Source organism: Musa acuminata, chromosome BXJ1-8, assembly GCF_036884655.1.
Source record: "Musa acuminata AAA Group cultivar baxijiao chromosome BXJ1-8, Cavendish_Baxijiao_AAA, whole genome shotgun sequence".
NCBI lineage: Eukaryota > Viridiplantae > Streptophyta > Magnoliopsida > Zingiberales > Musaceae > Musa > Musa acuminata.
In genome coordinates this window covers 49,749,692-49,775,767 of record NC_088334.1, presented here as the reverse complement: position 1 = coordinate 49,775,767, position 26,076 = coordinate 49,749,692, and the positions used below count along the sequence as shown (strand labels likewise).

Below are 26,076 nucleotides of genomic sequence, written 5' to 3'. Positions count from 1 at the left end.
GTCTTTGGATATTTCTTCTGATCTGAAGATTGATTCCTTTCCATTCCCCACTCCATCGGTGCCCGTTTCTGTTCCCATCATCCAATATTTAATTGCCACTTGTGCCCACAACCTGATCTAAACCCAGCAGTACAGACAGAGAGAGAGAGAGAGCTATGAACTGCTCCTTGATAGGATAATAAGCCAACTTGAAACATAGTTTTTGATGTGATGTATGTACAAAGATAACTCGAGAAATTGGCGTCTGGAATCCTTCCTGGGGAGTTGCATCAGTACTGGTCCCTGATCCATGCTTCATGTAATGATGGTGATGATGGATCTTGCTGACCCCATGATTCCTGCTTGTCGTATAAGGACCACCTCCTGCTGCTCCGTCTCAGTCTCCACAAAACATGGGTTGCAGCTCAACAACTTGGCATCAAACCTCCAGAAGATGGAGAAGCCATTGACAGTTTGATGCAGACCTTAATGGAGATCGAACGCTGAGTTCAGACACCTTTAAAGCTCGGAGCTTTTATTGTACCTTCAATAGCAACTGTGGGATGCAGTCATGTCGCCACTCTAATTCCTCAGTCCCTGCAGAGCTTGTACAGTAATCTCACCTCCTCAATGCAAATGTACACAGTTTCTATGTGTACCCAATTCCCTCAGCAACCTCTGCAATGTGACTTTCCTCTTTCTTACGATTTCTATGCAGAATGACCATCAGCATTCATTCCTCTTTCTTGCATGTTGGACATTGAAAAGCCAATGTCCACTGAATTGAATTCAAATGCTTCCTATATTTCTTTTTGGCATCAGGGGAAGCCCACTACCTTTGGCTGCACCATTTCATACTGGTATTTGAGTTGCTTACATCTTTTCTTGGCTGCAATCCGTATGAGAACAAGAAATAATTTCAGAACAATGTTTCTGAGCTTTTTTTAGGTTCTTCCATCCGAGCCTCTCTCCTTCGGATTGGCGAGACGGAATCGATCCTTGTGAGAGGAGGCTCGTCGCACCGAGAAAGTTGCGTTGGCGTGCCGACTCGGCTCCCCGCTGGCGTCACTTATCGCAAAATTGAACTGCGTGGGACACCAACTGGGACCCACTTGATTGAGTGTCCATGATCAGCCACATCAGCGCCACGTTGGTACAACTGCGTGTACTGCCGCACGACGTCGGCGGGGGATCCTGTGTCTCGGGAGAGGTACCAGACACGAGAGAAGGAACTTGAAAAGAAAGCCACGTCGGCCTTTAACCAATGGGACGCCTCCCTCGTCTATGCATTATCTGGATCGAGCCTCGGCGGCGGCACCCGATCCACGAGTTGCGGTGAGAGTTACCTTACGATTACATCGCGTTTCCCCCATCCGCCCCTCTCCCTATTCTTGGCTCGGAGCTTCGCCGAGCTCTTTTTGATTTCTCCTCGTCCATTCACAGAGACAGAGAGCCGCGATGGCGGAGGAGAGCAAGAGCGGCGTAGGAGCGGTGGCGCAGGCGGCGACGTCGCCCAAGATCGTCCTGAAGAGCATCGACATGAGCGAGAAGATGCGGAACGACGCGATCGACTGCGCCCGCGCCGTACGCCTCCTTCGATCTCGAGCCCCTTGTTTGCGTTTCATCGATCCGTGAAGAACTTTGCTCACCGATCTTTGGTTTCTCCCTTGATTCGTTTCTCCGTGTTTGTGTTGGCGCAAATAGGCGTTTGAGAAACACAGGTTGGAGAAGGAAATCGCCGAATACATCAAAAAGGAATTCGATAAGAAGTATGGGCAAACTTGGCACTGCATCGTCGGGCGCAACTTCGGTATCCATCCTTTCCTTGCTTTCCTTTTTTTCGCTTCGTTCTTATCCTTCGGACGTAAATATCAGTTTCTCTTTTTCTTTATTTTCAATTTATAGTGCTTCATGATTCGTATTGTTTGGTCTACTTGGGCTTTACTTCACAGAGATACATCCATCGAAGATTTGTAGTTATAGCTGATGGGCTGGTGAGGTTTCGAAGGGATATTGTTTTCTTCCATAGATTATACTAAGTTGTAGACTGATGCGGAAGGATGATGTCAGAGGTACTTATTTAGTTTCAGTGGTTCTGTGGATGGACCTCAACGATCGGAGAGTTATGTTGCAGTATCATAGTCATGTTAATTGTAGCATGAAGTAGTGTTTGCGTTTGAATATTTTGCTGTTTTGGACGTAATTAAACTTCCAACTAAGTGCACCAAGCATCTGAATGTCTATCTTTTATGATTTGTATCCTAGTAATTAACTTAACCATAAATGCTTCATTAATGGGTTTCTGCAGGTTAGTGCTTATAGTTGCTTTACAGAACCTTTCTTGTTGCTAGTTTACTAGAAAATATTCGGCCAAGAACTTGCCTCGCCTTATTTCATGTTGTTGGTTTTTCTGTGCACAATCTATTCTTCCTTCGATATTGTGTTTTTAATATATGTTTTTTCTCTCATCTTATATCGATAGACACAAGTTTTGTTGACCGTAAGGTATCAGAGTATAGTTGTCAAACAATTTTGGTTTGATTGCATACCACATGAACATTTCCCAAAACAGTTTTTACCTCTGTAGTTCTAGTAGACGGCAGTCAATGTTTTTAGATATTCCGGCTTACCAGCATAGCACCATGGTTCTTCTGATATACGGATGCATGCAAAGGGCAGACCCCCTCTGTTCCAAAGGAAAAAAGAAAATAAAAATATTTTGTAAAAATATATTCCGTGGATTAGCACATACTGTAAGAGAATCTGTAGACCTGCTATTGGGTCACTGGATTGGTGCATTGACCTCTCCAAGTCACTTGTTGTTTTATGTTTTTTCTCATCATATGACTGATTGTCCTGTTACCTATATAAATAAATTCTATCTAAGGTATTTACGGATTCCATGTAACCTTTTTCACATAATTATTTGACTTGCACTGATATTCAAATGTGTATCTATTCTCTAAGTGCACCCTAATAATTATCTCACTCTACTCTTTTCCACGACAATTGTTTAGTGGCTCAAAATCATTAATTTCTTCATTATGGAGACCTCTCTGTTTTTTTCATGTATGCTCTTACGATGTTCTTTCCTTATATCTTTACCAATCTCAAATCCCGGTTTTCCTGTGTCATCAAAGGAATTTGGATGGTTAGCTAATAAAGAAATTCCTTTTGTTTACATATTTTAATTACATATTTGACCTAATATGTTAAGTTTCTTCTAATTCTATTTCAGATGTAAAGATATTTTCTTTTTAATGTTAAGCGGATGCTTGTTATATAGAGGAGATTTATTGTAGGTAATGGGAAGAAATCACACATTTTTTAAACTTGCTGTCATGCTTGGTTGACTGGTAACTTTCACTTTTTTACTCTGATTTCACTTAAACAGAAACAAGAATAAAATAGCTATTGGAAGTCAACCATGAAGAGGGGTGGCCCCAATGCTTTTGAGGCTTTTTGCAATTACACTGTTTGGAGAGGGCCATTGGTCGTAGGCCTACTTCAGTAGATAGAGAGACAATTTTCCTAATCTTGACTTAGTAACCAATATCACCACTGGAAATTGAGTCATAGTGACTAATTATAAATGTTCTTCCTTTGGAAGATATGTATGTGATATGTCTAAATTTTGGATATAAAAAAATTCAGTTATTCTGCAACAGTCTAATGCCTCGTCCACCACCTGTGTCACTTCCTTTTCATCTGCATAAGGTGACATGAAGTGAGACTGCTGTGACCTGTTTATCTGTGTGATATATATTTTTGAATTGTGTTTATGTAAGTTGTTGAGTATATCATGGAAATCTTGGATCACTATCCTATTAGTGTTGCATATGAAAATATGATCATACAGGTAATTTTATTCTAACAAAGGGTACTTCAAAATTTATGCTTTCTGATGGCAATTGTTGGCAGGTTAGCTCTTCTATTCCCCTAACAATAGAGAAGTGTTCATGAGATGCATACTTCCTATGTTTCTATTGCAAGCAGAGGAAATTATCAAAATTGTCCAATACTTTATCTCCTTGTCTACTGCATTTCTTGATTGCTATGTTACCTTGCCACCAAAAATCTTTCAATCCTGTGCCACATTTTGATGTGCTTCATTTATTTTGAATGGAGTATATTCAGTGGAAGCAATTAGGACACAAATTACCTGGAGTTGTTGTATCTCTAGGACCAGCGGCCACAGAGATTTTGTTGCTACACATGTGCACTGGGGCATGTAGATCATAGTAGCTTTCTGTAGCCATAGTTGTTCCTGCAGTACTTTCTGTTCCATTTGGTAATTGCCACATACAGGTTCTGCATGACATCATTGTTCAGATGTGGCATGTTTACGCTATGTTGTGATGTTACAGTGACTTGTGAACAACAGTATTGAGTCTGGTTTTCAGTTATAACTTATAATTTATTTGCACAATTTTGTCAATATTCAAAAATTGATTGAGATAATAGTAAGGTTACTGTCTTACATGTTTTCTTTCCGTACAGGGATAATTATGCTGGATAAAGCTGTATGTTAGAAAATAACAAAAGAGTGACATCTTAAATTTGTACTTCCAATCACAGTTTTTGAAATTAGTCGTTAATGATTCTTTATTTGGGGAGCTGAGGGGATGAGGGTATCAATAAGATACAGTGACCTGGCCTCTGAGAATTGGAATGAACTGGCTAGTCTGATCCAATATGTTGACATTTCTGTCCGTTTTATGATTAGTTTTAACTTTTAAAGACCTGTTTAAAGAGACCCATATAACGAATATAATAGCCCCCTAATTCAGTCTCAGAAAGCTATGGAATGCCAACATACGTCTGTCTATTCTCTAATTCACCCGACCCGATTCATTTTGGGATTCCTCGTTACACTGTTTTTATTGTACATAATATGCCACTGAATTGACATGCAAAAAGCATTTAACATGAATCATCCATCTGACAAAACTTCTCTCTTTCCTTCCCAGGGTCATTCTTGATGTAGGGCGTGTGGATTGTGCTATCCTTTAAGATAACCTTGTGTGGTCTTTTGGCTTCCCTCATTTGTAATATAAAAGAAATTATCGTAACTGTGAATCATAATAAAGCAACATCAAACAGATAATGGACATAAATTCTCCTATGAAGTGCCTATATAATATGATGAATCAATCTGGCAATTTCTGTTATTCAGATAGATTGGCACTTGTTTTTCCTTCACTGAATTAATTATTTTCATTATTGTCTCATCACAATTCTCTCTACTGTGTAAAGTATTCTTTCTAATCTGGCTTCTGCCTTTGCAGGATCATATGTAACACATGAGACCAACCACTTCCTTTATTTTTACGTTGACTCGAAGGCTGTTTTGCTATTCAAATCTGGATGACTGTGAGTTCTTCCTGCTAATCCGATGCCTGGATTCTGCTCCGAATCTTTGGCTTGTCTATCTTATTAAGGATCTTCTGCACTCCCTGTATATCTCATGCACATCTCCACTTTCACCTTGAACCGCTTTGAACAATGTATTTGTTGATCTATCAGGGAAATATCCTAACTTTTGGTTGAAATTTGTGCCATATTAGCAAACAGATTTCTCTGGGCCATCGAAAATGAGCAAGGTCAACATTCTAAGGGCAGGAAAATGTACGACTTTCCTCTTCTTTAAATCTTCTAGGATTCACATGAACTTGTATATTTGGATTCTGTGTCGCCCGCAATCAATCATTATGCACCTTTGTTGTCACCGACTTGCCTTTTAGTTGATCGGCAATTTGTCGTGCAGTGCTTGTCTTGACATATATTCTGAGTGGTATTGTGCAGGGAGACTGGTGTCTGTTGCAATGCATTTCTAGTTCGTAGAATGTGTATAACTTGTAGATTTGATTGAATACTGATGTGGTCATATTATGTTGGACAAGTAGGATTAGTGACTATAAACTCTACTCCGTCTTGGGTCCTTGGAAAATGCAAGCAACTATGCCAGATTGGTTGTATCTGTTGGTTTTGATGTGTGAAGCCATGTGATTAGAGATGTTTGTGGAGCTATTATGAAGGCAGTCTGACCTGCTTATCTGCTGATAAACACAAGCAGGTCTCTTCTTTGAGTTAACACCATGCAAGGAGGCTTTTCCGCTACTGATACACACCCAAAGGATCATCCAAGAATCTTTGGACTACCTTAAAGAAAAAGAAAATAAAGGTGAGAAAAACAAGAGAAAAAACCTTTCTGATACTGTCAATCCAGGATCTTGTGAGAACTAAGGTAGAAAATCATATTTCCTTTTCTGATACTGTCGAAGTCTTTCTGATTGACCAGTCCAATTAAGCCAGTACTCAAGTCCAAAGATGTGGGTCTTTTTCACGGAGGACAAATAATGAGGAAATGTAGAACATAATTTTGTATGCCAATTTTAAATGAACAGTAATTTGATGTAAAAAATGTGTAAACATTATTGGAGAAAAAACCAGATGAAAAAAATAATAATTTGATGTGTGAAAGATCTTGAGATCTTAATGTTCTTCCTTACACTATGACATGAATCTTTTATTGTTTTTAATTAAATTCAGCATAGGTGAATATGTCATCTAGCTTAATTAGTAAGATCTTTGATTAAGATCATAGAATTGAATTTTGTCTGCTTCGTTTATCTTTTAATATAAGAAAAAAAAACACATAAATATACCGAACGACGACATTATAAACAGATAGATTTTAGAAAACACTATGAACATCATGTCAAGATAACATGCAAGGCTGAGTAAAGCTATAGAGGAACAACAATCGAAGGGTAAATCCAACGATGCTCTAAGTGTTAAGATGAAACACAAGTTAAAAGGAAGTAAAGCAATGGAGTTAGTTGTATGAGAAATTTCTTTCTTTATCTGGGAGGTTTTACCTTTTAGAAGCCTCCTTTCCATCAACGTGTAATAGTTTCTTGTCAAGAGATCATGTGAATCTTTCAATAATAGAAGAAAACAAAACCCACTTACATTGATTTGGTGAATCCTTTCGTCATTGATTTTGCCTCTCTCACATAGCTGTCATATTATAAATTTAATTAATTCATTTATATTTTAACAGAATAAATATAATAATTTTATTTCATATATATATGGATAAGTTTTTTAAAAAAATCTTAAATCTTTATAAATTTTTTTATAGAGAACTCTCTTTTTGGTTTATTATCGAAGAACGACCATTGGTATCTAAAAGATGAGACTACTCTGGCCTATATCTCTTGTTGTCATCCGTCGCTTGAACCTCTTCTTGAGGCCTCATTATGAGGCCCTATTGTCTTTGTCCTGTCACTTGTAAGTTCTTGTTTCTACCCTATCATCCCTATTGTTAAGTTTGATGGAGGGGAAGGAAGCGATCACAACGAGGCTTCTCCTCCCTTCTCCCTTACATTGAAAGTATACATTCGTTTATGCTGAAGGAGTGACAAGGGGCGAAAGCATGCTCCTTTAGTGTGGGGGGCCATATGGGGGAGGAGGGTGGAAAAATTTTGCCTTGGCTACCTCCTCCTTTATCGAGGTTTATGACGATGATGATAAGGCCTTAACAATATCTCGATAGTAACAAATGAGGTTGAGGGTGAGGACAATGGGGTGAACATGGCCATGAGAAGGTGACGGAGCCTCATAGCGAGATGAAGGCAATGAGTGGCCATAATGGGGCTATGGGTTAGAGGTACGATCGGCAAGGTAGAGATCATGGCCAATCTTGTCTTTTAAAAAATAGGAGATGTTACGTGGAAATAAATTAAAAATGAAATCTTTTAGGGAAAAAATAAAATTATTTTTGAAGTTATATATATATATATATATATGTGAATTTTTTAAAAAAGCTCACAACTTTGAGAATTTGCTGTAAGACATCTCAACATTGAAAAATATTCTTATAATTTTTTTTTATATAAATGATCGTTTTGCCCTTAGCCCCATTAGACTTGTCATCGCCTTCGCCCTTATCATGCTTGTGAGTAGCCATCGTGTGAGGAATGAAGGGCCATGAGGGTCATCGTTGTCTTTGCTTTGACTCTTGTCAGACTCGTCTCCTATGCCTGTGAAGGTAATAGTGGAATCTATAGAGGCGACGATGGCCCTTGCGTCCTCTCCTTCCTCATACGAAGGCTAATGGGTAAGATAGAGGACGACACTCAGGCTTAGGTTTAGGGTTGCAAGCGATGACGACAAGAATTATGAGTGAATAATAATGTCTCTCACACGCCTTACTTCCTTGTGTAAGGGTTGTTGATATAGGGATAGGATCGGCGAGGTCAACAATGACGGTAATAACGATCCTCATATGAGGGTTATGGATGATGACTATTATGGATATGATGGAAGTAGAAATAAGACGATATTTTCAAGGTGTATTGTGAAATTTTTTTAAGATTGTGGTGGTTCCTAAGATATATATATATATATATATATATTACAGCTTGTCGCTAGAGAGAAGCCCACGCGGCAGCTTGTCAGTGCCTTTAATTTCTCCCCATTAAATTTCACGATCGCATACCAAAGAACGTGACGCACCTCCGTGGCCGTGCTCCCGCTTACCCTCGCCGGAATCCCTCGAGCTTCTCGATTGCTACGTCGCGATGGCCTTCTCGACGTCGGATCTCCTCCGGTCGGTGCAGCCGGCGCACCGCTTCGACGAGGCGGCCCTTCTCCGCTATGCCGCCGCCAACGTGGCGGGCTTACCCGCAGCGCCGGCTAAGTTCAGCGTCTCCCAGTTCGGCTATGGCCAATCCAATCCGACCTTCTGTTTGGAGGTCGCTTCCCATGGATCCCCCGGCGTCGTCAAGCGCTATGTTCTGAGAAAGAAGCCTCCTGGTGCTCTCCTCGAGTCCGCCCATGCCGTCGAGAGGGAATTTCAGGTATAGCTTTCCTTCTGCTTCGTTTGTTGGTTAAATAGGTAGATCTGTTATTACTAAATATTAGTAGGAAAGGAGCGAACTTTGCCTTCGGGATGAATGCGATCTGCTCGTTTATGCTTACGTTTCGTTGTAAGATTTATAGGATATGTTGGCATGGGCGTGCAAGAGCAATTGGGCTTTTAAAATGTCTGATTTTTGGAAAAGAAGAATCTTGCTTCATGAATTGGACGAGTGCGATTTATGAAGAGAGTTCGTCTGTCTGACGGTTTATTTCTGGAATTTTTTGAAAGAGGGTAGATTTGACTTTTAGGGTTAATATGTTCATAATATTGACTTTTTGTGCTTCTTTATTTGATAGTTAGAGAAGAAAGAAAAAGGAAGGAAACAAATTCTCGCAGGCTGGTTTGATCCGCCTATTATGCCTGTACTTTACTGAAGCTCTATGAGCATGAAGAAACGTTTGAATAGTTGTAAATCACACACAGGATGATTTTTTAGCTTCCAATGCATGTGTTTTGGTTTTTCTTTTTCTTTCCGTACAAGATTGAATGGTCCAATTTGGATAAATCTTGGTTATGGCTAATTAATGATTTGAGTGGAAGTTGTTTATTCAAATATTTCTTGTAAATAGATATGCTCACATGTCTCTAAGAGTCATTTACTCTTAGGAAACAAATTGTTTTAAGAGCTGTTTATCTAAAATGATTTCTTCTTATGCTCTTCCTGCTTTTTCAAGTTGTTTCCTGGATTTTATAGTCAGAACACAATGTCACTGCTGCAAGACCTTACTTATTTCCAAACTTTGTCCATGTTAATGGCTAGGTATTTTTGTGCATCATATTTAAGAGATAGTTGCTAAGTGTGTGGGCTTTTGGATGAACTGGACAATGATATCTTTGAGTGTTTACTTTTAACTTGGAAAGTTTTACTTTTAGCAATATGTTCTAGTGCCATGCATTGAATGGCCATTTGTTAGTTGGCTGTTCTTTTTTTGTGTTTTGGAGGATCACCCAATTGATTTTCATCAGTCTTTTTTTTTGCTTCTGTACAGGTTCTCAAGGCTTTAGGTGAGCACACAGATGTTCCTGTTCCAAAGGTTTTCTGCTTGTGCAATGATACAAGCATAATTGGTACATCTTTCTACATTATGGAGTACTTGGAGGGACGGATTTTCATGGATAATAAGTTACCAGTAGGTTAACTTTCTATTGTTGCTTAATGTGTAGTTCACATAATTATCTGTCACTTTCAAATATTTTCTGAGGGAAAAAAATAATTTTAACTGTTTCATGTATGCATCACATATGAATGGAACACCTGGGTTGTGCAAGCAGTATCTTGTGAATTTAAGTCTAAACTGCTTCCAAGAATGGTTGCAGGCTTGCACATGATGATCTTCTTCGATGTTTCGATTTGGGGAGAAAATTCGAAACGCACCATCTATCTTTACCTTTAGCTTTTCGTGAGTTGCCTTATTTTTGAATTTTTATATCAATCTGCAACTATTCATGTTCAGGGACTGAGCCCAGAAAGGAGGAAGGTTATATATCAAGCTACTGCGAAAACTCTAGCTTCTTTACACAAAGTTGATGTGGATTTGATTGGGTTGCAAAAGTTTGGCAGGAGAGACAACTATTGCAAGAGACAGGTGATGTCATTTGGCTGGTTTAAATAGCTTGAATATGGAACTAATACTAAACCAGGCCTTGAGCATTCAAGAAAAGTTTTTACAAGATAAGCTAGTCTGCATGTTGTGCAGGAATTCTTTTTATTTTTCCCTCAAGGTGTCGTTATTTCTCAGAATGATATGCTTGCTTGTACAACAGTTGTTAGCTTTACATTACAAAGCACTAAGTTATGTTCTAAAGATGTTAAGCTTTTCAAGTTCAATTTGATATGAATCAGAACCACTTGTCATGCTGGATACTACCTGTGACAGAAGCTGCAATACATACTATTACATCATAGTTGTTCCAACCTGCTAACTTAGTTGCAGGCCTAAGATTTTGGCTTGGTGCCTTGAGGAACTCTTACTGCTCCATGGTTCTAACAACTCTGTTCATTTTTCTGTTCTTGAGAGATTGTTATGTTTGGTATCTTTCCCTTCTAAGATTAATGAAGTTTATTGTTAGATTGAACTACATAACTGTAAAAATGAGGAAAGATGTAAAACCTTATTTATGCTTTGATGATGTTTTTGTCTGTTAGGTGGAAAGATGGGGAAAACAGTATCTTGCTTCAACTGGTCAAGGGAAACCTGATCGAAATCCTAAAATGCTTGATCTGGTTGTTTGGCTCAGAGAAAATATCCCTGCTGAAGATTCTTTAGGAGCAACAGGAACTGGGCTTGTTCATGGAGACTATCGAATCGATAATCTAGTTTTTCACCCTGTCAAGGTTCTTAAAATTTGTTTCTGATCAGCTAGAATATATGCATTTTAATTCCAAATTGTATCACAATTTATTTATACAACTATGCTAGATCAACAAGTTGAAAAGTAAGCCTCTAGAGGAAAGATTTAGGTATTTGCTTTTCATGACTCTTGGTTCTCATAAGGGTAGCTGTAAACAGAGCCCTGTTATTTTAACTGATATTGTTTCGGTCCACCTTATGCACATATATGTTGTAAAAATGATTGTTCTGGATATTTATTTATTTTTTTCCTTGTTTTATAGAAAGATACTGCATTTCCATGTGTTAAATTCTGATGAATCTGCTCACATAAATGTAAAATAGAATTCATAATTATATAAAAGTACTTATAAGCTAGAAAGGGCAAAACCAATCCACCAATCTCGTGCCAATATGATATCTCACAAGAGTTAATGTACACAATCTTAGGTCTAGAAGTAAAGAGGTTGTTTTCATGACTGGAATCATGTTCTCCTATATTGCATAGGAGCAACCTTATTATTGTGCCAAGTCTTGCTTTAATTGAATCACATGAGCTGCATGAATAAATGTGGGATTAGTAATACAAAGAATCTTATCTTGTACACATACATCACATAAACACAATAACATTTTAAACCAGTGTCTGCCGTACCGAAGCGTACCGGCCGTACCGGGCGGTACGTACCAGTCCGCCAGGTACTCGGTACGCGGATCATCCTGTACCGCTACAGTGCTACAATATCGGTACACCAGGGTGTACTGCTCGGTACGCCCTGGTGTACCGCCCGGTACACCGGTACCATACCGTACCGAGCCCGGGTCGAAACTCCGGTACGGTACGGTATGGCGGACCTTGTTTTAAACAACCCCTTTTAACTAGGGATCCTTTGCTTTGACAGAGTAAGGTTGCTCTGGAAGGCCAAGTTGAAGATAGAAGAAAGCTTTTCTGTGCTCGAAATAAAATAATCAAGTATTTATATTTGTTTACTGGCCACATGCATATTCAGATTTGTATGTTTGAGTCCTAGATTTATTAGGATTAGACCTGTACGAAAGCCTTGCCTGTTGTCCTGCCCTAGATGAACCCCTTGTCTTCATCCCTTGTAACATGGCTTGCGATCTTTACAGTGCTGGTCGACCTTCCAAATCAAGGGTTGACTTTTATCAATGCATTGTGTTCAGTTTCTTCCCTACAAGTCAAGGTCTTGCTGTTGGCCTCCAAATCTTCAGTTTCTCTCAGGAGTGCTTTCAGGACTAGGAACAGTCCATATGGACCTACAAATCTATCATACTGCTACCAGAGTGTCAGGACCAAATTTGGACTATCTGGTCTTCAATTGGCCCTTTCTGGCCCTTTCTGGGGTCGGTCGAACCCAATAATGGGCCAGCCACCAAGGGGCTGATCTCAGAATTATAAGGGATGAAATTAGCATTGTAACTCATGTATGGTCGATGTACTGATCAATAGTAAAGCATTAAAGAGAGTTAAAAAAGTTGTGTAACTTTGCGTGCATTGTAGCTACAATATAAAGTAGAAGGACTCTGATTTTTCATGTCATGCCTTGATCTTTTCTACAAACGAAAACTAAAGGATGAAAAGTTTGTCTATATTATATAGCTTCATAACTAGCAATTTATTGTCCAATGTTTCATTTTTGTTCAGAAAACACGCAGCATTCAACAAATTGCATAATGGGTTAAGAACGAGTATCCTCTTTTTTTGCAGGATCAAGTGATTGGCATTCTTGACTGGGAACTATCAACTTTAGGGAACCAAATGTGTGATGTTGCATACAGTGCCTTGGTCAGTAGCTTGTTACGAACATTATATTGTTAAATCTCTGTTATTTTGTGCTTTTATGAGCTTCGAATGTTTCATGAAAATGGTTTTAACTCAGATTGTATAATATCAGTTGTCACAGATACAAAACGGCTTACACATCTTGTACTACTAATATAAACCAGGGGAGCTAGACATGACAGGGACATATATAATCTTTAAGTAGAAATACAATATATTTCTTTAAGCATTCTGAACCATTTGAGTCATCATTAAGGAATATGGGATACTTGGAAATTTTGGATTTAAAAGATTCAAAATGGGTCCAAAGCTTGACAATGTCATTGATTAAAATCAGAAGTTATTGATGATAATTGTACAGCTGTATATTGTTGACGTGGCTTTGGGAGAATGTGAATCATATGGACTCGAGTTTAGTGGCATCCCAGAAGGCATTCCTTCCTTGGTGGAATACTTGGCAGTATATTGCTCTGCAGCTGTAAGCATTACTTTGACAGTTTTTTTCTACATGTAGTTGTAGGCTTGTAGCTTCATCGATTTTCATTGCATTTTTTTGAGGTATCATTAATTTGTTTGCTCACCTGAAATCGATGAAATTCAGAGAAGGCCCTGGCCAGTTCGAGAATGGAAGTTCTATATGGCGTTTTCTTTGTTCCGTGGTGCATCTATTTATGCAGGAGTATATCATAGATGGACTCTGGTATTAGCATCAGAAATCATTAAGTTTGGACATTTTGAAAAATAAGTCTGTAATAGTTTTGAACAAATACAGGGTAATGCTTCAGGTGGAGAGCGTGCTCGGTATGCTGGAAAGATGGCTAATGTCTTAGTTGATTCTGCCTGGGCATATATTACTCGAGAGTCTGTTCTTCCTGACCAGCCTCCACTGGGTAATTTTGATATGATTCCCTCTGCGTGAATGAATAGGACATTATTGACTACCAGAATCCTACTGTCATAAGGAACTTATGTTAATATGGAAATTTGTCATACTGCATATTCTATGATTTTGTTTCAGGATGGTCACATGTGGCTTTGGGAGAACATGAATTATATTATTGAGACGTTTAAGTTTGTATGGACTTTAATGATTATTTGAAGGTTATACTGATTTTTCTATCTTATAAATAAATTCTATTTTCGAAAAAGAAGAAAGGTGACATGTAGGAGGCTGGCAAGAAGGATGCCAAAGAAGAGAAATAAAAAACATATGACTATATAAGTATATATATGAAATAGAGGAGACGTGCTATTGTTGTGTTTGTCATTTGCCATAAGCTATAATGTTGGGTGTTCACTGCTACTATGTTAATTATCACTGTCCTCTACCACACAATACAAAGGGGAGAATATATAGTAGCCCTTCATCTCTCAAGGGAATCATCACAAAAGGGGAGATGCTTTTGAATTTGAGATTAATTCCAAATCCAACGGGTGCTCTCTTCAAATAGTCATTTTCATGTCATCGTTTCATTGTCCAACATGTCATCTGCATGAAGTTTAGAGAAGCACAACTTTAGACCCATTGTTCTCTTTAAAACTACTAGCAAATTTGTTTTGGATCTTTTTGTGTGCCATATGTATGATAGATAAGAAAATTTTAAGGTATTATTGAATATTAATATTTATTCCTATAATGAATATATCATATTAATCTTAAAGTCGGTGATAGATATTACAGTTGAATAGCTTATTCTAGAATAAATAATAGATTTTTAATAGAGGCACTTGCTTGAATCTTTCTTGTTAGTCTGCAAAATTCCATACCAGTATCCCTTTAGCTCTAAATTTATTCCTTGCCATTATGTAGAAGTTTATTTGCGTACTGTCTTCAGGAATTTTGAGTCAAGGAGCAACTGAAAGGTTAGAAGATGACCATTCACTGTCCATGAAGGAGCAGGGATGTTCTGTGCCTAGTCAAAAGGTTTTGGAGCTTAGGAAGAAATTGTTAAAGTTTATGCAAGATCATGTATACCAAAATGAGAGTGAATTTTATAGACTTGCACAATCAAGTCAGCGTTGGACAGTTCATCCAGATGAAGAAAAGTTAAAAGAGTTAGCAAAGCAGGAAGGCCTCTGGAACTTGTGGATTCCAGTAAGGCTTTATGTTCTATCTTTTTACTTCACTAATATTCTTAAGAATATCTTCAAGAAATGTGATGCAATTTGGTGGATCTATTGCTTTCTATTATTGTTAGATACCTTCTTTTCTGGTTTCCATATGATTATTTAGTGTTTTGTTTCAGTTGCATATCACATTGATGCATTTGCAGTTAGATAGTGCTGCTAGGGCAAGAAAGCTGCTTGAAGAACAAAAATATTTTTCTACTGGAGCTTCGAATAGTAACTTGCTAGGTGCTGGACTTTCGAATCTTGAGTATGGATACTTGTGTGAGATTATGGGCCGTTCAATTTGGGCACCACAAATTTTCAACTGTGGTGCACCGGACACAGGAAATATGGAGGTAGTGTGATACTCATCCGGGTTATTTCCGTTCTATAGTCTTATAAATTTTCCTTTGTTATATTGCGAATCTTTTACTTCAGCCTAATCAGTATATGCAAACATATTTTTGCATGTATATTAGTAATATATATTTATATATAATACTATTGGATCTTTATTGCTTTGTTACTAATTTTTTACTGTATAATGAAGCACATTATGCATTACATCTTTTAATCTTAAAGAACGCTGCTGGTGTAAGTCAAAATTTATGATTTACTGTTAGGTGGCCAACGGTAGCCATGTTTATGAAGAAAATAGGTGTTGGGCTGGAGGTTACAAGATTTAGGGTCACAGTGAAATTTATTAGACCTAAGAATGATCAAGAAATACCTAAATGTAGGCATGTCAATATGGCTATAGCATGGAGAAACCAAGATTGACGAATGATGGTAACAGAAAAAGCAAGATTGTTTTCATGGAGAAACCATGCACAGTACGGATGACTCAAACCAGATAATCAACTTAATAATCAAATTAATTACGATATATAATCACAAGCCAGCGCACTAGGTATGCCCTTTACATCATCACAAATCAGCATATCGAGATGATAAATTATGAATTTAAGGTTGAATCCTCTACTGATGAAGGGACCTAAGCTGTTGGAATTTGTTAAATATCTTGAATTTTTGAAGGTGAATGTTGAGATACTTTCTTAATATTTGCTTATCAAGCATAATTTGCTCTGATTTGAACTTATAAGTTGCTAATAATAATTCATCATGGTTTATCATAATTTCTTTTTCTATAATTGTCCATTATGTATTCTGAATCAAGAGGCCAAGAAGCAAACTCATCTAGTGTTTATGGTAATTATGCAGTGTCATAATAGTATTTGCATAATTTCTGACTGAATGCTGTCAGCTTCAGCTGTCCTTTCTTCTTAACAGGAAGATGTATTATAAGCAGGCAACAATAATTTTAGCAATATCAAACACTTTGCTAAGCCAAAATATGGTTGACAATGCTATGGTAAGAGATCAAGGTATTTATTCTGTTCCAGTATTGTCTTTTTTCAGGTTTTATTGAGGTACGGTACTAAGGAACAACTAATAGAGTGGCTAATTCCTCTACTAGAAGGAAAGATTCGGTCTGGATTTGCGATGACTGAGCCACAAGTTGCATCTTCCGATGCAACCAACATTGAATGCTCACTCACTAGGTAATATTCACTGGCAAGTTTTTTTCTGTCCAGACTGCTTATTTATTGTTTGAACATGTTTTCCTCAACATAGTGCTCAGTGTCTTTGTTGGGCTTGGCTTTTTTTGTCTCTAGCTAATGCTACATGCTTCTCTTTGTTATTGTCTTTTGGTTAATTGCCACATGGCAAGTTTACATTCTCTGTTAAAGAGCCATTCATCTCCATTTTTATTACAATCAATGTGTATATCATCAAAATCTTATTAGGATGAATTAGTCTGGAAAAATATTGACATTCAGTGAATGAAGAAGTTGAAGCAGATGTATTATGTCTTACAGGAAAAAACAGACGTACATCATATCTATTCTTGTTTTCGATTAATAGTATGTGATAGAGGATGTTGGTTGAGTATTATACAGAATGTAGAAGCACGACTTCTTGTTTACACAAGATTGCTTCAATGAAAGGTGTGCTTTGGTGGATGCTGCCTTTTTCTTGTTGTGTGTGTGTAGAGAGAGAGAGAGAGAGAGAGAGAGAGAGAGTTTCTACACCAGAATACCTCCCTGTTATTCCTTGCTTTTGCTGTCTTCTGCTGCAACTGTGGTCATATTGTTGTTTTCAGTCTTAAAAGATATATGTAAAACCCTTTGAGTGTTCAAATCTGATCTCTAAATTTTATAGTATTTCTACTTCGATAACAGATGTATCAAAAGAACCTTTTATTTATTTCTTATGTGTAAATCTAGTGCTGCATAACAGATAAAAATAGTGCAGGATTAACCATTCCTTTCATATGTTAGCTAATTGATATATGGAGCTTAATTGGGCTTTTACCATAGTCAATTGTTACATGTAAGAATTAAGGAAAAAGTTCAAATGTGGTTGAAGCACAAAGTTAGGTTGGTTCAGGAAGGATAGAATCGTGGAATCTACTTCAAGATAGAGTAGGTGAATTCACAGCCCACAAGAGGTCATGTTGTATATTCAAAAGTCTGTCGAATTTTTAAATCATCCACTGCTCTGCGGAGCGCCCTTTTGACACGGACTTAGCTGGTTTTGCCTAAGTCGTGCGGCACCCTCGCGCGTCCGTCCACGAAGGTCAGCCCCCCCGAAGCCTCCCATTGTCCCTTAGGACCAACAAAAGAGAGAACGGGTTAAAGAGAACACCACAATCGGGATCCACAAGCAAACATCTCGGAAAAACACTTCATAGACAATGCAAATTACAAACAGACTTTACAAGCTTTGAACAGTGGCACAACAAAGGGTAAAATGGTCCATTACAGACCGAAAAGCTCTGTCACGTGTCCACATGACACAACCTTTATTTACAAGCCTAAAGAGGCCACCAACCCAACTAAAATGGGACTATTAAGCCTTCGGCCGCCCCTTTACATGCTGTACAAGACATGAACATGCCAACAGACACGGACAGATATAAGCATTACATCAAACACCTTGTTTAGAAGTTTGTCCGTGACATTCTCCCCCACTTATCCCTTCGACGTCCTCGTCGAAGCCTTTGTGAACACTGCAACTCTTCGTCTTTACTGAGTCTTCAATCTTCTGCTCCAGCTGCAATGCGCCTCCTGGCTCCCAGCTGCTCTCCGTTGCTGTTTTTGAGTAGTCGAACTTTGATCCGCCATGCTGCTTCAACTCACCAATGACTCTGACTCTGGTGTGGGGTTGGCTGAGTTGTGTTGATCCTCGTTGATTCCTGCGGATCCACCAAATGAAGGAAAAGACCATTCTTACTGTGCCAGTTTCTCAAAATTTCCACATGCTACTTGAACTGGGTGGATGCTTGTTGGAGCTTTAACGAGCATTGCCTCGCAAACTTCTGAAGTTTCGGGTCCTTCCTCCACAAAATCTGCTCATTGACTCTTCTTTCAGTTAGTTGTCGCATCCAAGTAGGTTCGCATCACTTCCGCTTTCGATTGGCATTTCGTTGGGAAATGAAGCGGACAATCTACTCTCAGTAGCACTGATCACCGTTGGTGAAGATTTGACAACTATTGTCTTCCATTATCTTCGAAGGGTCTTTGAACTTGTGCAGAGCTCCTCTGCTGGATAGATAAGAGAATTGGGGTACTCGGTTTCGCCCATCCTCTTAAGAGTTGAGAAGGCAAAGGTTACTTGACTTCGCCCGCCTCCTCGAGGTTGTACTTCATGCATCGAGCTGGTTACTGGTATTCGTCTGCTCTTTGCTCACACTTCTGAAGCACTTGAAGTGTTTGCACTCCTTGCGTTGAGTTAGCTACTGTGATTCACCTTCTCAATGCCATCGAACTTCTGGAATGCGGGAAGTTTTCACCCCAACTTGGAGTAATTCTCTGATAGATGAGGTCGCCTCTGGGATTGTACCGTCTTCTCCATCAACCCTGCCGCCTACTCCACTGAGTAGCAAAGGTACAGCACCGCGTACTGCTTGCTTCGTTCCTTGGTCGTGCACTCTTGCATGACCCGAAGTCCTTCACTTACGGCTATCTTGATGAGAAACTTGTTGACACCGGTCTTACGAAGTTCTTCGGCCTCTGCCCTTCAGCCTTGTCTCGGTACTTGAAGATTGCCTCTGCATTCTCCACCTCCTCGGCCCCTTTCACGACCAAGCGCTCTCCCTCCATGAGAGCAAGGGATCAATGACTTTCACAGAAGTCCCGCCTCTGCGGTACCATGGCGCTGCCATGCCCATGGTCCTACTATCCGTCTCCTCACATCTGTATCCCTTTTCTTCACGATCAGTAGATATGTCTCCGTGGCACTCCTCCGAGTCCACCTCCATTCTAACTGATGCTTGATTTTGGGTAGCTAAGTCCCGCTGGACTCGTTGTCGCTTCCTCGCCCCTTTCGACCTCCTGCTTCAACACCTCTGTGTTCTCCAAGCAGTCCGTTTGGTCGATGGAAAGACAGACTGCAACTCCCATGCATGGCCTCTGCCATCACGTTGTAGGGTTTGCACCGATTTTGTTCTCCTTAGCTTCCTTGGTAGCAACGTTCGTTTACTCGGCCTTGTCCTCTGACTTGCCGGGCTCCCTTAAGCAAATATGAGCTCTGGAGCAGTCCAACTCTCCAGCTGCTTCGATCATACCTCTGCATGATCAAGTTCCTCCCATGGAACTCACTGGTACTTGCATTCGAACTTTTCCCTTGGTGGAACCCAGCCCCCATATGCTGATGACCAAGGTTTTCATCCGATGCAAAATTCGATGCACGCACGGAAGACCCACCTCTGCGGTACCATGGCCTTCACTCCTTGAATCCATAGCCCTTCTTGTCGTCGTGTTGTTCACCGAAGTTGAGCTTCCAGTAGCTCCCGATCATACCTCCATATGATCCAGTCCCTCCCGGGACTATGTCGTGTGTGTCGCATTGCCACAAACTGTTCCACCACAATCCGCTGCACCATGTCGCCTCCTGGTGACATCTCCATTGCATTCTGATCCTTGTGGAATAAACTCGAATTGTGAACCCTCCATGTGTGGCCTCTGCCAATACATCGCAGGGTCTCCTCCATCTTCGATTTTGTTCGCTCCTTTGGCAATCGACCTTCATCCACCCACTCTTGGGTCACACCTAGATGAAGCACCGCTCTAGGACAGTCCGTCGCCTAGTAGCTCCCGAAGTCCACCGACTTCACTGTAATTTGTGCACCATTGTCTGGATCCTGGGCCTCTGCCCCTACCAGCACAATCTCCACTGCACACCGCTTCCTTCATAGCAACTCGAATGGCAACACTGTGGCATATTCTTCAAGAGTACCCGCCTCTGCGTCCTCTTGCCCCGTGCTAAGGCCTTCTGACCCCAACTTCGCCTCCGCAAATTGAGTCGCCTTAGTTCCTCCATCAAATGCTTCTCCGAGATAAGGTGCATGTGCCCCGAAGCTCCCTTCGTCTTTGGCACCATGCAAGATGAGTCTGCTCCGTCAGAATGAAGGACCCATGGAACAACATGATCCTACTATTGCCTCTGCAAGAGTTCATGTCCTTGACCTCTGTCTAAGGAAAGCACTGTGCCTCTGCTCCACGTTCCAACTTCTATGCTGGCTCCCTTCATACGGCTTGGGTACTTCGCCAAGTTACACCCAAGTTGCTCCGCTCCTCGTTTTCGCATTGAGTCGATGGTGGCCCTCGCTCCCACCATTCCACGGGTCAGCCCTCCCTTGAGTCCGATCTCCACATCGACTCCCAGTGTGCCTTCATAAGTTGCTTTAGGTCGCTCCCCCACTTGATCTCGCAATGCATCCACCAATGCATTCTCTCGAGCGAGATCATGCGACAACTCCTCGCTGCTTGCTCGGTCCATTGAGTTTCATAGAGTTGTTGTTTGTGAGGTACTCCTCCTCAACATGTGAAGTCCGTCTCACATGATTCTCCCTCTGGAGAGCCGAGACTTATCCCTCCTGGATAACTGTCCCGTTGGAGCAACATCTCTCTTCGTTTCGGAGATCACCATCCCCTTGGACTACTCCGATCTGCTGAACAAACTGTGCATTGTTTTGCCTCTTGCAAACGCACTTGCTAGATTGCGCCTCCACGTCAATACAACCACCGCTGCACCCCTCAAGGCCTAGCAACATGCTGAACTCATTGCACACTTCAGCCTCCTCCGGACGTATCCTTCGCATGCCGAAGAGAAAGTTTCAATGCTCCATGGCGCCGAGTCTCGGTCGCCTTGGGATGGCCACGAACATTCCGTCGTCCGCATACAAGCCCATGCATGAGTACCAAATTCTTCGAGTTAGCAATTCCCCTCACCTCTGTGAGCTTTGCATAACTCTTTTGGTCGTTGAGCAACTCATTTCACCTTGCATAGTCTCATTCTTGCCAAGCGTCTCGCTTGCCTAGAGCACCATCAAGTATAGTTGTCAACGTTGAGCCGTAGCTCAAACTCAGCCATCCCAACCTTTGTGCGCTCCAAATTCTTCCAAGCTTGCCTGTTCTCGTGGTGCCTCTTGCGCGAAGGGTTGGCCATTCCTCTGAATGCCAATCTCAGATGCCCGCTCCTCTGAGCGACTCTTTTCCCTACATCTCCATGCCCGTTTTCCCTCAAACGGTCGCGCGTGTGCTGACTGCCCTCAACGCAGCCCCGCTAGGTCCCCCACGTTTGCATGTCAAGTGTTTCTATGAGTGCTTGTCCCGCTCTGATACCATATGACACGGACTTAGCTGGTTTTGCCTAAGTCGTGCGGCACCCTCGCGCGTCCGTCCACGAAGGTCAGCCTCCCCGAAGCCTCCCATTGTCCCTTAGGACCAACAAAAGAGAGAACGGGTTAAAGAGAACACCACAATCGGGATCCACAAGCAAACATCTCCGAAAAACACTTCATAGACAATGCAAATTACAAACAGACTTTACAAGCTCTGAACAGTGGCACAACAAAGGGTAAAATGGTCCATTACAGACCGAAAAGCTCTGTCACGTGTCCACATGACACAACCTTTATTTACAAGCCTAAATAGGCCACCAACCCAACTAAAATAGGACTATTAAGCCTTCGGCCGCCCCTTTACATGCTGTACAAGGCATGAACATGCCAACAGACACGGACAGATATAAGCATTACATCAAACACCTTGTTTAGAAGTTTGTCCGTGACACTTTGGTCAATCACTTTCATTCATTGAAGGTAGTTGACAACAGCCTTAGACAAGTGAGTGAATATATGGAAAATCCTTTCAACAAATCACTTTCTTGTCCTCAGAACTGAAAAAAATAGCCTCCAAACTAAACAATTATACAGTGTCTAATAGCTTGTAGTTAGGCCCTGCAATTATCAGCTTCTTCCAGTTCAGTGACTTCTTCTAGGTTAAAGATTGTGTTCCTCTATAATATAATTCATGACCTGGAACATATATATGCAAGTAATACTCATATGGGCTTTCCATGTTATCCTTAAACATTACTTATCTTTAAGTTTATGGTCATCTCTTTCTCTTGCTCCGAGACCATGCTTTTCGTAAATTTTATCATCCATTTTTCTTTCCATCTTCTTGATTGGCTATTGTCTTAAGATTTATTTAACACGAAATGATGTGTTTTGAAATTTCAACTTTGAACTGATGTTTCCAAAAATGTGACATAGGCAAGGTGACTTTTATATCATAAATGGAAAGAAGTGGTGGACAAGTGGAGCAATGGATCCTAGGTGCAAAGTTCTAATAGTAATGGTAAGTTTTGATATCACTATCATGTTGTTCAAGACTAGAATGATAATATTATTCTTTTTATGGTATCTTAATATTTGAAACAAAAAACCATGTAGGGAAAAACAGATTTTTCTGCTCCTATGCATAAGCAGCAATCAATGATCTTAGTGGATGTCAATACTCCAGGGGTGCATATAAGAAGGCCGTTACTAGTTTTTGGTTTTGATGATGCACCTCACGGGCATGCTGAAATAACTTTTGAAAATGTCCGCGTGCCAGTGAAGAATATCCTGCTTGGGGAAGGCCGGGGATTTGAGATAGCACAAGTAAGCATCATTCCATCATGAATTTGTCACAGAATATTCACATTTGCATGATATCTTCACATCTTCACATTTTCAGGGTAGACTTGGTCCTGGCAGATTACATCACTGCATGAGACTCATAGGGGCAGCAGAACGCGGTATGCAAATGACAGTTGACAGAGCACTCAGAAGGAGAGTCTTTGGAAAGTTGATAGCTGAGCAGGGATCCTTCTTGTCAGATCTTGCCAAGGTACTTTCTCCTTGATACTCTTTTTTGGGTTAAGAATTGTATTTGTTATATGATATCTTGTGTCGGAGGAATGAAAATTCAAAAATATAAAAAAAGGATGTTAACTGGATTATTGTTGTGAAGTTGCCTATCTTGAAACAAGTATGACCACTGTTAAGATGTAAGTGCAAGTGTCTTTATGTGAGAAAAAAATACTTTCTTTTTGGTCACATACTTGCATGTACTTTAAGCATATGGGCATGTAATTCACCAAGATGATTAAACATAGGTAGATTCAAAGTCCATTTACTTTATTCATATTATGTGGAGGAGGATTTTATATGGCAGTGGATTGGGTATCCGCAATTTTTATCCAACCCCAAACCTGAACCCAACCAGCTATCTAGGTACCCAAACCTCAATGTTGACCCAACTTGGATATACACTTTCCTCCCCAGACTCATTTCAAATCCAATTAAAGGGTATTTGTATCCGGTTTAAGTACATAAGGTAGACCTGGTCGCTCAAAAAAACCCGACCCCTGCCATCCCTGCCTGATGATAGAAATGACAATAGGTAGGTTATTCTAACCCAAAGCTGGACCAGAATTTGACTTGGATATATCTTTTGCACACAAATTCTGTCTCGTACCTGATTAAAGGGTATCACAATTGTTTAAGTGTTACCTGTTGCCATCCCCATGCAGGATCCTTTGCTTCAATACATGGATGAAACTAGTTGCTAACCTTGGTGGTTCTCGAGTTCATTAAGCATGCCATTTGTCATAGAGGACTACCTTTACTATAGGATAAGATTTTCAAGCCCCTTCTTCAAAAACACCACTCAATTTAGTGAATGTATTACTTTGATTTTGAAACCTATCGATATTTATTAAATCCTCATTCACATTGTTATTTAGAATTCTTTTTGTTATTGTTGATACTTCTTAGTCACCTATTACAAAATTGTAGCTCATGTTCGTGCTCTTGTGATCTCTGGGAATAGCTTATTATAAACTTTCCAGCATTTTAATTATCAAAACATTATAAAACTCATCTTGTTGCCCATCAGTTTGGCCCATCAATGGTCTTTGTCAAAGGTTAGGTTCAAGCACTCCTCACCTGCAATTATGTTAGATATAATGGTTTCTGGTGGTGCCTCATGTGCTATACTAAAACATACAAATTGCTTGTTAATTTGTTCGACAGTTATCATAACCGAACCGGATTATCAACGCATTGAGTCTTGGATCACTGGGTCATTTGTGGAATTGGTGGGTCAACTGGTCACGGTGTAGGTTTATAATTCTTTTTGAAAAGTAACATATACTTATAGGTTATGTAAAAATATAAAATAGAAAAATAATCTTTAATATAGTGAAAGAGGATGATAGGAACAAAACATACACATTGAAGGGATGAGAGGGTAATGAATATAATATGATTTCCTTCTCTTTCCTTTTTTATATAAAAACACTCAAGTGCCCTTGGGTTAAATTCAAGTATCTTTGCTAATAAATAACAAGTTAAGGGATTTTCAGGCTTTTCAAGTTTTGGATGGCGAACCAGTTCAGGGTACTGTTCCTGATTTTTTCGGTCCAGCCGTCCAGTCCATTTGATTTTATAAGTTTGTTTTATCCTATATATATGTAAAACATGTAAGCTCTTCCAAATACTAAATGAATTGTCGGATCGATATGTGCCAACCTATGCTGTCATTATCATTGGGAAAAATAATAATTAAGAAATGGAAAAAATTCATCATTGCTAATGTTTGATCCGACTGACAATTTGCCAAGCCAGTACAAACTATGTTTTTATTTTTGTGAAAACTATGTTAAAAAAGTTGTTATTGCCATTTTCTATCATTTTGGACATCTGAGATAAAATGTCCTTGTCGATGCATCCCTAAGATCTTACAGATTTGTCATTTGTTTTTCATAGTGCCGAGTAGAATTGGAGCAAGCGAGACTCTTGGTTTTTGAAGCAGCAGATCAGCTGGATCGACTTGGGAACAAGAAAGCTCGTGGAACTATCGCCATGGCCAAGGTAGAATGATGACAGCTACCTTGGAATAATTTGCATCTGGAATGACAAAAGTATAAAAGTACTGGTACTACTCATCTTTGTCGCAGGTAGCCACACCAAGTATGGCCCTGAAAGTGCTGGACTTTGCAATGCAAGTCCACGGTGCTGCTGGTTTGTCATCGGACACTGTTCTCGCACATTTATGGGCTACTTCTCGGACTCTGCGGATTGCTGATGGCCCCGACGAAGTTCATCTGGGAACCATAGCCAAATTGGAACTTCGAAGAGCCAAGCTGTAGGAGTTTATAGAACTGCAACTCATGCCACACAAGCACAGCTGCAAGGGATGTAGTCTACATAATATCGAAAAGTGGCCACTAGGTTTGATGCAGAGATAGTACTCCAGTTGCTGAGTTTGCTGACTACTATCCGACTATATTTAAGAATTCGGAGCTTGTGGACAATGCAAATAATTATATGATTTGTAATAATTGGAGTAGTTTTCAGGTCCATTTAGTGACGAATATTTCCAGAGAAACTTTACATGATTCCAATGACAGACAGGGTTGTGGAGGTTGCATAGATCCATTCCCATATGCATACATGTATTGTTGACTAGTTCAGATAAGTTTGTGATGTCCTCAGTGTTTTGCGACAAGATTTGCTTCGGCTTTCA

The 26,076-nt window shown here is 39.9% G+C and overlaps 2 protein-coding genes across 3 annotated transcripts; both read left to right on the top strand.

Moving 5' to 3' along the window:
* Positions 1-1,372: 1,372 nt before the first annotated feature.
* On the top strand, positions 1,373-5,531 carry LOC135588561 (uncharacterized). Its single transcript, XM_065080746.1, has 3 exons — positions 1,373-1,563; positions 1,684-1,789; positions 5,268-5,531. Exons 1-3 carry the CDS (start codon positions 1,438-1,440, stop codon positions 5,348-5,350), a joined length of 315 nt encoding a protein of 104 aa, XP_064936818.1. The 5' UTR covers positions 1,373-1,437; the 3' UTR covers positions 5,351-5,531.
* A 2,902-nt stretch (positions 5,532-8,433) lies between these two features.
* Positions 8,434-26,000, top strand: LOC135588559 (probable acyl-CoA dehydrogenase IBR3). 2 transcript variants are annotated; one of them, XM_065080744.1, is made up of 16 exons: positions 8,434-8,846; positions 9,898-10,038; positions 10,363-10,494; positions 11,055-11,243; positions 12,968-13,045; positions 13,404-13,520; positions 13,644-13,742; positions 13,815-13,932; positions 14,878-15,137; positions 15,316-15,507; positions 16,571-16,713; positions 22,776-22,860; positions 22,956-23,165; positions 23,242-23,394; positions 25,317-25,421; positions 25,508-26,000. In XM_065080744.1, exons 1-16 carry the CDS (start codon positions 8,568-8,570, stop codon positions 25,697-25,699), a joined length of 2,493 nt encoding a protein of 830 aa, XP_064936816.1. In that variant the 5' UTR covers positions 8,434-8,567; the 3' UTR covers positions 25,700-26,000. The 2 variants fall into 2 exon arrangements, with proteins under 2 accessions (XP_064936816.1, XP_064936815.1); XM_065080743.1 differs by having other exon boundaries at positions 15,289-15,507.
* The last annotated feature ends 76 nt before the right edge of the window (positions 26,001-26,076 follow it).

Excerpts from the sequence above, each read along its gene's own strand:
- LOC135588561 (XM_065080746.1), top strand. The coding sequence starts at position 1,438 with ATGGCGGAGGAGAGCAAGAGCGGCGTAGGAGCGGTGGCGCAGGCGGCG. Across the intron at positions 1,564-1,683 it reads CGATCGACTGCGCCCGCGCC|GCGTTTGAGAAACACAGGTT; the intron begins GTACGCCTCCTT and ends TGGCGCAAATAG. Across the intron at positions 1,790-5,267 it reads CATCGTCGGGCGCAACTTCG|GATCATATGTAACACATGAG; the intron begins GTATCCATCCTT and ends CTGCCTTTGCAG.
- LOC135588559 (XM_065080743.1), top strand. The coding sequence starts at position 8,568 with ATGGCCTTCTCGACGTCGGATCTCCTCCGGTCGGTGCAGCCGGCGCAC. Across the intron at positions 13,521-13,643 it reads CAGTATATTGCTCTGCAGCT|AGAAGGCCCTGGCCAGTTCG; the intron begins GTAAGCATTACT and ends GATGAAATTCAG. Across the intron at positions 13,933-14,877 it reads TCCTGACCAGCCTCCACTGG|GAATTTTGAGTCAAGGAGCA; the intron begins GTAATTTTGATA and ends TACTGTCTTCAG.